Source organism: Epinephelus moara, chromosome 15, assembly GCF_006386435.1.
Source record: "Epinephelus moara isolate mb chromosome 15, YSFRI_EMoa_1.0, whole genome shotgun sequence".
Taxonomy (NCBI): Eukaryota; Metazoa; Chordata; class Actinopteri; order Perciformes; family Serranidae; genus Epinephelus; species Epinephelus moara.
In genome coordinates, this window is record NC_065520.1 from 5233233 (window position 1) to 5244070 (window position 10838).

Sequence of the window (10838 nt, forward strand, 5' to 3'; positions counted from 1 at the left end):
CTTATTCTCTCCTAAACCTCTTTTCTCTTGTTCTCCACTTCCCTCCCTTTTCTGATCTGTGCTACAGAATATCTGAATCCCATTGAGGAGAACCCGTTTGTCTCTCGACGCAAGAACGGTGAGATCCACGCCTTGGATAACCCGGGCTACCACAGCACACCCAACAGCCAGCCCAAAGGGGAGGACGAGTACATCAACGAGCCCCTATACCTCAACACCTTCCACAGCCCCGCCGAGCTGGGCCTGGAGGCACTGAGGAGAAATGGTCTTCCCCTGCCCACCCAGCCTCCTTCTTCTATCGCTTCTTCAGGCTCCCACCTCCCACTTACCATCCAGACCAGCCTGCCCCATTACCCCCTCCCTACAGCCCAGCCCTCTCCATCTGGCATGCCTTGCCACCACGGCCCACCGACCCACATCCTCCACGCCCACCACACCATCAAACCCGCAGGACAGCCTGGCAATCCAGGTGGCGGCTCCGCCAGCCAGAGCCAAACAGGAACTACTGCCCAAGCCCAGGTGTGCCAGTCAGGTGCCCTGTCCACTTCGGCCACCATTGGGCACGGCAGCCTGCCAGCCTACCAGATCCACGCCACCACGCACCCCGCCAGCATGCTGAAGCACGGACAGACGTCAGGTAAAGTCAGCGGGAAAAAGCTGAAGGTGACCTTTGACAATCCAGAGTACTGGCAACACAGCTTGCCCCCCAAATCGTCTAACCAGGCGATCCCTGACGGCGCCCAGGGCGGCTCCACCAACGCCAAGCTCTTCTATAAGCAGAACGGACACATACGGCCGGCGGTAGCTGAAAACCCCGAATACATGTCTGAGTTTTCCCTGAAATCTGGCACCGTGTTGCCCCCTCCACCCTACCGACAGCGGAACACTGTGGTCTAAATCGTTCCAAACCTTCCTTAATCTGACTCTAGCCTCCAGCAACCCAGACATCCTCTCCGGTTCCACTGTTCCACGCAGAGGGGAGCAGCCTCAACCAGAGCCCCCCAACTCTTTCCAAATACCGTGCCATCTGCTGTAGATCGTAGCGACATCAGAAGGAGGTGGACCGAACCGAGCCAAGCAAACCCAACTCACCTTCATCCAATCCAGTCCATTTCTGTCCTGTAGATAGAGACTGCGCTCCACGTCACTGAGAACGTGAAGGTTACGGTAGTTTTCAAGGGACACATAACTGTCACACAGCAGTGGACACACAGCACAGTGTCGTCCCAGCGAGGCAGACCGCAACAAGATGGATTCGACGTAGGGGACCTGAACTCACTGCCAGCCACTGCGGTGTCAGATTCACGAGAGGAACAAGATGTTTTCTTATTTTTTCAGTATAAAGGTCTGAAGATGAACTTCTAAGGGTTTCTGAAATAAGCAAACAGACGGAACAAATAGAGTCTGTAAGATGTCAAGATGTCTTGTTTTGTGAATGACCTTGTAGAATGAGGCGAAACAGCAAAATATGGAGGAATAAAAGGCTGAAAAGGGTTTAGTCAGGACATCCAGTAACATGAGGATGGAGCACTGAAAGCTGATCAATCATATTCACTCTTTTTGCCTATAGGATTATACCATACATCCTCCAATTTTCCGTCAAACATGTGAAACTCATCTCATCTTTCTTACTGTAACTGTGATACTGTGATGGCCAAAACTACAGTGATCCCTCCACACATCTGTAGTTCGACCATTGACTTTTTAACTCGCCTGAAAAACACACAGGGCAACTGCTGTTTTTGTTGTTTTTGGTTGACTGCTGTCTGCTTGGAAAAGGCTGATCAAAAACAGCCTTTTCCAAGCCAAAGGGAATAAGGGAAAAAATACACTGTAAACATTTTTATAAACACTGGTTGCAGGGTTGAGAAGATTGATTTTTATACACTGGTTTTCCCATTTAAAACAGGAGGCTAACTTGATGAGTGTCTTGCCATAAGAGTGGGAGGATAGTTAGGGAAATTCCTGAATCTGCTGAATAGTGTGATATCTACAAAGCAGCCGAACTAAAAATGGTGATTATAGAGACAGAGAGTGAGAGAAAAAAGAGAAAACATCTACAGAGAGGAAAGAAAAAGTTCATACAAGCCGCCTAATGAAGACCTCAAGGAATGAACAAGACAGCACCAGCAGAGCACAGAAAAACTACTTTTTTGTGTGTGTGTTTATGTCAGTGTGAATGGAACAAGTGTGTGTGTGTGTGTGTGTGTGTGTGTTCACATATTAGCAAGCCAGTTTGACCCCGCGGGGATATCTGCGGGGAAAGAGATGTGGTCGAAGTCGGTGATGATATGGTCGACAGCTTCAGTACCGCTGTTAACCAACAGTAAGCTCAACACTGGTCCGACCTCAAAGACTTCCACCATATGACTGCTGTCAACAGAAAACATTTCTACTGTCTCATTGAGTGGCAAACGGCACCAAATCTCTGGGAGGTTTTCATCTTTTTAGGTGTTGGATGGTTAAAAGTCAGGAATCTGAGGCTTTGTGAAGGAGCTGTTGATGCACACAGTGATGGTTCTGTGCCAAAATTAACAAGTGTCTCTATCGCAGTGTTCATTTATAAGGTACTTGACTGTAGCTTGGATCTAGTTCTTAAAAAATTATAAATACTAACCACTTTTTCTCTGGACCCACTCGTCTCTATGGCAGCAAATTTGGACATGATACCAGTGAAGATGGGGAATGGAGGCAGTGTCTGTCGTTTCTGGCATAGTTTGTCCTTAATTCATCAGTGGCACCTTGAAATCAAGAGCCTGTTGCAAGCCTGACCACCCTGCAGTCAAGAGGTATCTGGTTTGGTCTAAGGTGGCAAAGCAACCTGCACAATTTTTTAAATCATGCTTTTTATTTTACTCTAATAATCAACAACAAAGATCAGGACTACATTCATGTTCTCATTCGACTGACTTTTAACCTAAAGGTGCTGTCAGTTGCACTTTGGCTGCTCTAATTGGCAGTGTTGACAACCAAATTGCTTGATATTTTTGAAGGACTTTATTGCCCAGAAGTCAGAACTCCATAAGCTATTAACCTTGTCCCCTAGAAATGATATAGATATGTTAATTCATATAGTAATCCAGCAAATACATACCTGGGAAATCAAATAAGTACTGTATTAACCTAATTTCTGGGAGACAGGGTTAAACCTACGCCTAAATGTGATCTTCGTAGTTGCTGGTCAAGGTTGCTTGAATTTTCTTTCAGCTAATTACTTTATTAATATTGGTAAATGTACAACTTAGAGGAGACTGTAATGTCTTTATAGGTTTGTTGCTGTTGTTGTTCAAGTGCAGCTGTATATTGTTAATTTGTACTTTTCCCAACACTGAATTATTAGTCTGGCTGCTGTTTGACGATGCCTTGGATCCATTTACACTAAAGGCCTTTGCACACCAAGTCAATGGAGTTTCAAGCAGTGAAGATGATTTTGTCGTAGATAGGAGACAGAAATTGGGTTTTTCCAATCCTGAGGAGGTCTCTAGAGCAAGGAGAGTTTACCTGTCAATAAAATTGGAATTATCCCAATGGTTTCAAAGTCTGTTTCAGGTGATCCAGTTTGATACCCTGCTAACAATACTAGAATCGGACATTGACAAACAGACCACCAATGTCAGCAATCCAATTGATCCTGAACACAAAAGGGGCTGGCAGTATGTCTAAGATAGGGACATGCTGACCCACTTGCCAGAATAAGCATTGGCGTTGTACGTCTCTGCAAACCATGAATACATTTTGCACGTTATTATGCAGCGATAGGTTGGTAGGTTGAAACTTTAAATTGGGGAATGAAAGAAATCTGTGACTGACATTAAGTGAGGTTGTATTTACTTTTAAGTGTGCAACAATTTCAGGCAAAAAAAAAAAAAAAATACGGACTTGGTGTGCAGAGTCCCAGAGTGACATCATGAAAAGCATCCCAGCTGAGTTTTACTCTTGAGATCCCCAAGCTCTCAAGAGAATCATTGTAACCCTCACTACTGACGCCTCTGCAGGCAAACTGCCAGTCAATGCTGCTAAAAGCGCTGGTGTTACAGCCATTATTTCTTCCGACAAGCCATACAGGTGACCTGTGGGTGGGAAAATACCACAAAGCTTGCCAACCTTCAAAGATCAAGAGGAAAATTTTGTAATGGTGGTTTGCCTCTTTCGAGAATCACATCTTAGTTCAATCAATATGGACAGAATCATATAGTTCCTGACCCTATAGCACGTTTTTCCAGCTGTTACACATTAAATATTAATATTAATGTAATTGTAATTTGTCATTCAGCTGTGTGCTGTTTTCTTGTTTAGGATTTTTATTTAGTGCATTTTAATGCCTCTGTGTGTGAACGTGTTCGTCCGAGTAAGCTGTATATGTTTGTCCTCCCCTTGGAGCACTTTGATCAAACTCGTGGGTAGAAAGAAAAGATTTCCACCCTTCGTTACTGAAATATTCAACTTGTTTATCCGGCCGTTTACCACTTCAGAAAGCAAAAAGCTTCAGCAAAAGTCAGAGGAAGGTGCTGCGGCCGGGAGTTCACCAAGAAAACACATTTGAGGTGGTACTGACCAGCCTCAAGAATGTCCTTGTTTCCGAGTTGATGGTTTTTTTGTTTGCTTCAAACAGTATTTATAACGCTGCTTTGATGATATCATGATTATTTGATGAAGGAGTATTTTGTAGTCCCTTTTGGAGCTCTAATTCAATGAAATAGAGACAGCATTTAATATCAATGTGAAATATTTATGGCGCGTTTCAGCTTGTTTATACTGAGCGATGGAAGCGTCTGCCAAATCTGGGTTTCAAGAAGGAGGAGGAAAAAAAAGAAAAGCATGATGGTGGTAAGAAGAAAAACACACGCCTTGGTCTCTCTTGTTTGGCCTAAATTATACTGCAGACCCAGGCAAAATGCGTGTTTGAATCAAGATTAGATTAAAAAAACTGATGAGACAACTGAGACGACTGAGCCTCACGTTCTCGAGAGCACTTCAGAGTATCCGAGACACTTTGCAACTGTGCGCTTTTAATTGAATCTACTCAAGAGTTCATTGCCAGAAAAGGAAGAAAAACATACCTGAAGTTTGTCAAGTCTTGTTTTTGTCATCCAAAGGCCTTGTTTTTTTTTTTCTTTAGTACCGCAACTACTTTTTCCCTCTCTGCCGACTAATATCTCATTTCTTGTTTCAAACATGTTTCGCCTTGGCGTCGGACTGTGTTACCTGCTGCTATTTGTCTCAGCCCTAAACACTCTTGTGGCTCATGGCATTTCAAGAACACACCATGGCAACTGGTGTTTAAGACTGATCACTTTTTTTATTTCCACTTTTTACCGTTTCCTCTGAGCCAAGGTGCAGAGGCATGTAGCCAGAAGTGAATCCTTCGATATTTCATCCTGAGCAGTTACCTACCATATAGGCTGCGTTAGAGTCTCTAGTGTATAGTACAATATCACCTTGCATGGTACCCAAAGTGAGTGTTTTACTGCCCTCCACCTTTGTATCTCTTCATTGATGACAGTATTATATTCAAATTTCAGAGTGGGAGAAAATATTTTTTTTTACTGAATTCAGTAGCACAAACTGGGAATTTCTTTTTTGTGTATAGTACCCTTTTAATGTTGAGTTATTTTCCATATTATCAAGTTTTTCTTCAAGAAAAAAAGACTTGAATCTTTTTTTTTTCCACTATTGTGTTGTTTACCACACATTATGAAACACGTTTGTCATTCTAGCCACAGTTTTTAGTTGTCCACATCTTAATTGCACAAATCATCACTTTCATTTCCTGTGTTTAAATTATCAGATAAATGTACAGAATCTTTGGGGTTTCCTCCAAAACTTATCTAACACACTTCAGCAACAAATGTGAATAGTATTTTTATAAAGCACTGAAATGGCCGACGTGGTGAATTTGTAAATAAGGAGGCGATGCTTTGAATTTATATGGTCTTCTCTCCTACTGCTGTTTTCTCCTGCTTATAACAACTTGTAAAAAAAGAGCCGTACATATTTGCTTTATGTAAGTGTACCTTTTGGACTAATGGGGATTTGATTTTAAAAGTGCTTGTTGACCATTTTTCCATGTGGAACTCTTGTGACGCCCTTTTTCTCCAGAACTCTGTGGCTGTCCTCATGTATTGTTTCAGTTTAGGTGAACACTGTAAAAGTGGTGGTGGTGGTGATGGTGGTGATGGTGGTGGTGGGCGGAGGGGGGTGTTGAATCCACCTGGTATCTCTGTTCAGCTTCCCCTATGCCTGCCACATTTCATTTGTCCCTCAGTAATGAGAACACCCCAGAACAAGCAAACTTCTCCTTTTTATCTTTCTAATACTCATAAAACTGAAACCAGTGCTGCCAACCAACCTAGATAAACTGTGTTACCCTCTCTGCTTACTTTCTACTGGAAATATTACTGAGCCAAGTCTGACCTCCTCCTCCTCCTCTCTCCTGAAAGGCAGAGCACAGCCTTCACAGTACATCCTGTTTTCAGTTCATTTTCTGATTTGTTTTTGCATGCTTTTAGAGGAGACATAGTAGAGAGAAGGCGTTCTTTCCATACTTCCCCATGTCCCTTTATCCAAGACGGACACTGCTGACTGTCTATCTGAGTTATTTGAAACCATACCCAAAGCTTTATATCATAGAAATACCGTTCCTCATGTTTGTTACATGAATCTGTCAAAAGTATATTTTTAATTTAATATAAATAAAGATTGATTCAGTATATGTTGCTGTGGTTTGGTGGTGATTTTGTTGTTCATCTTGCACAGTGGTGTCCCCAGAAATTTCTCATAGGAGTGACGAGAGCCCTGTTTCCACTGAGCAGTACGGTATAGTTCAGTTCGGAACGCTAAAATTTCAGTACGATAAATTAGCTGCAGACTTCCCTCTGTATCACCGATAATGAGGAAATACAGTGAGTGCTGGACAAAGCAGTGAGTGACAACAACCCCGCACACATTTAAGGGTACTGTTTGCAGTGGAAATGCTAGGGTCTAGGTACCATGTCTGAAGGGTTACTTTTGGTTCCAAAGGTACCATACCGAAAGTGCCTGGTGGAAACGGGGCTTAGGTGAGGCCACTGTAAATCGTGGGGTTGAACACCAAAACCAACAGCTATAACTGATTTTCAGGAATTTGGTCATGCTGCTGTAGTATATAGGCTAGTTGAAAACTACACCAATATGGTGAGTTAAGGAATTGCACACTGATATACTATGGTTTCTTATTTTCAGGCTGTTCTCATGCATCATGCATATGTTTCCTGACAAAAAGTCATGCACCAAAATTTGAACATAACCCACTTAATCATGAGCTAGTAATACATGTATATACCAAGTATTTGGGAAAGCTGCGATCACATGACCACTTCGGCGATGGGAGTGAAGAGGGGGGTGGTCACATGAGGAGGCAGGTTGGGGTGGTGGACATAGGACTTTCCCCCAGGAGACCGATGTTTGGAATGGTGTAAACTTCAAGTGAACTTTTAGTCACTTTAAGGTATGTCGTCAAATGTTTCTTTTCCCTAAGTCTAACCTGCCTAACTTTACGTTAAGTTAGGGCTGCACGATAATGACCAAATGGTAATCACTATTATTTTGATCAGTGCTGAGAGCACCATTATTAATCATGATTTTTAATTGATTTTAGGGACAATATATTTTTATTGCATTTTTCCATTTTAATAAACAGAACACGGCTTTCACTCCCATGTTGTGCTAAATCCCTGCAAATCTACAAATAAAAATAAAACTTCTCCTTATTCACAGTGCGTCTCCCAGATGCAATTAAATATAGCCTTACAAAAAATAAATGTGCCATTACAGAATGCAACCAGCGTTGCTGGTTGGGCAAAGGACAGTGTTTATTTGACACATATCTTTAGCCAGTTGGAACACAACTGCATTTGTTATTGCAGTCTGAGCTGGATGGATACCTTTCTCCAGCTTTATTGTTTTCATTTATTTATTTTTTAACAGCGGTCATGGTATAGTGATACACTGCAAAGCAACGCTTCTATGCATGTCTGAGTTGATACTGGACAAGGACATGGATTCAGTGCGGTGACGTTAGCAACATCATTCTTCTTGGCTCTCATTGTACTGCAGATTGTGATGGTTTAACAAGTTAGTTGTGTAGCTTTGCAGCACAGACACAGTTTTCATGGACTCGTTGCATATGATTTGTTCTCTCCTGAACCCAAAGTACTTCCAAATAACAAATGATGACGGTTTACTAACAGATGATTTTATTTTGCCTGTCGGCAGTCACAACATTCAGGAACATTTTTCCCAGGCTGCCGCTGTAGGACATGCGTACAGTAGCATGACATCTCTTCAAAAGTGGGGTTGACTGCTTAGGAAGTTTAGAAAGTGCTTAATTTAATATGCAGCAGAGTTTTCTATGAGCGGCGCATGCATTTCAAACATCAATATCACAGTCAATCATGTTCATTTTATTACAGGAAGCCAAAATCATGATGGTGATGAATATTTGATTATTGTGCAGCCCTATGTTAAGTTTCATTGAATCTGTAGGATATCATAAAAACTCTCTCAGTGACAGCTTTACAGCTCATTATTAGCTGGTAACTAGCTTCTAGTGGTCCAGACCATTCTGCTGAAGAAAGATTGGGGAGGCGAGGCTGTGTCAGTTGCATTTGAACACACTACAAAGACTACATCTGATGGCCAACTCGCACGTACGTTCTGCACCTGCATGGTCGAAATCCAAAACATTGGAATTGGAATAAAAAGTTAGAATATCGTAGATAAAACAGTCTGACCGCTAAATATCAACACAACTTTGAAATAAATTAACATTTCTCGAAGTCAAAGCAAATCTTGTTGGCTGTACCAAATTAATTGAGTTTTTCAGATTATAAAATACTCATGGGATTTAACTGCTTAAGAAACATGCATGCAAATTGTTACCTTCATTATTTTAAGTTGAACCAGTGGGTTACTTTTTAGAGTGCAGAATGGAGCAGCATGCCAACAATGGAAACTTCTGACAATGGAAACAAAAAAATGGCCGTGTACCAAACTGAACTGAATTCGAATGCTTGGTATAAGCAACGCTTCATTTCTCACCAAAAAGAGCCAGTGTTGGTGCCAGCCATTGCATTAGGGGGCCATGGCACCCCTTTGGTCTTGCAGCTAAAAAACAACATCTAACACTCGAGTTTGAGGGAATGTAAACACATCTGCAAAAGAAAAAGTTTGGATGTTTTTTAACATACTTGCTGGCAAGAGTAAACAAAAATTGTTCTCAAAGTAAGGCTGTTTTTGAGAAGAATTACACCTGATGTTTTAAGAAAGGCCTTGATAATTCTTCCTGTTGTGCTTTAAAGTAGTTTATCTGGAAAATGAGCTACTTCAGCAGCTGTAACCCCGGTTGGGATTCTGTGTCTTGCTCAAAGACATCTCAGCAGGGAAGCTGTGGAGCCCTAAACCGTGGTTCCCCTGCTCGACTCGCCACCCTGCTGCCTGTAAGTAGAGCAGAAAGAGAGAAAGCCCCATTCGGTTGCTCTAATCCTCACTCTAACAGCTTTAATAATAAAATTTAACAGATGGTGTCTTTAATTAAGGCGAGGAAGCTCTCAAGTTCCAGCGTGCTTATTTTGACCCGACTTCTTAAGATCAACATTACAGAAGTTGCACTGGAGGCGAGATTTCTGCACCGCACCACACTTTCATGCTCAAAAGGACTTGCAGATGAAGACCAGCCGCATCAAACGCTCCACAGCGTTCTCCTAGCCTCCTCCGAAAGTTCGCCTCAAATAGGCTAATGTGTGGATATAACATTTTGCTCCCGTTTTTCCTCTCGCCCCGTGCTGCGCTTAATCCGCTGTTTACCCAAGTGTCGGTTATGTAAACTGGCATGGGCAACATCGTTTGCTATGCAGCGCTCCTCCATTGCTGCTGCATTCCCAGGCTTTCATTTCAATCATAAATAATACAAAACTGTCCATTGGCAGAATATGAGCTTTCTGAAGTCACTGCTATTAATACTAATAAGGCAATGGGGGTGCTTTAAGTAAACACTGTTTATGAACAGAAATCCCTCTCCTTTCTTTTCCTCCTTTTCCCCTCTCTCCTCTGTCTATTAGTTTCCTCGGAGCACTGAGACTCAATTAGTAAGCACATCGAGTTCCACCATAGTAATTTAGTGGGGGCTTCTGCTGCAGAGTAACACTATTTGAACTATTTCCAGTTATATTCACATATAGCTACTTATTCAAAATCTATATTAGGTCTGCCTGCTTGAATCGCTGTCAGAAAAATTATGCTTCCCATTTTCTACGTAAAGGAAAATTTAATTGATACTCACTCACTCCCTTCCTAATGTTGAACTCGCATAATAGACAGATTATCTTGAACATTAAGCACACTTCCCGACAGGACTTTTGCACATTATCACCCACACCAGACAGCAAAGGGGGGAGGTCACTGTTAATTTGGCAACCGCTGTATAACCATTTGTCATTGTGTTACAAGTCTCCTTTATAGCCGATCTTCCAGTGAAGCCTGCTGTCACCACCAGGAGATGGGCTTCAGCTCCATCCCGGAGGCCTGTAGCAATTATACTTACAGCTGCCCCGTACACCTGTGACATAGCTCGCTGATGACAGCTCATCGCCGACACACCGCTGCTGTTTAATTGCAGCGTGTCACCTTGACGGCTTTTACCCACACATCCTTGCACCAAAGAAACAAGGCGAGTGTTTGAAATGGCTCCACAAGCTTGATGATTCTTTTATATTATGGCCTAAGGTTTGACTGCTGTGTTCGGAGCTGCAGTTGTTTTTTATATTTTTTCCAAGTATTCTCCTCAGGACTCGAAAACCCTG

The 10838-nt window shown here is 42.4% G+C and overlaps 1 protein-coding gene across 3 annotated transcripts in view; it reads left to right on the top strand.

Annotated features, from left to right (window-relative positions):
* The window catches only part of LOC126401736 (receptor tyrosine-protein kinase erbB-4-like), a 391678-nt gene extending 384966 nt beyond the window's left edge, over positions 1 to 6712 (top strand). For all 3 annotated transcript variants that reach the window (XM_050063210.1, XM_050063212.1, XM_050063211.1), the window contains exon 27: positions 68 to 6712. In XM_050063210.1, coding sequence (XP_049919167.1) covers positions 68 to 897 — 830 coding nt within the window. In that variant the 3' untranslated portion in view covers positions 898 to 6712. The remainder of the gene's footprint in view (positions 1 to 67) is intronic.
* The last annotated feature ends 4126 nt before the right edge of the window (positions 6713 to 10838 follow it).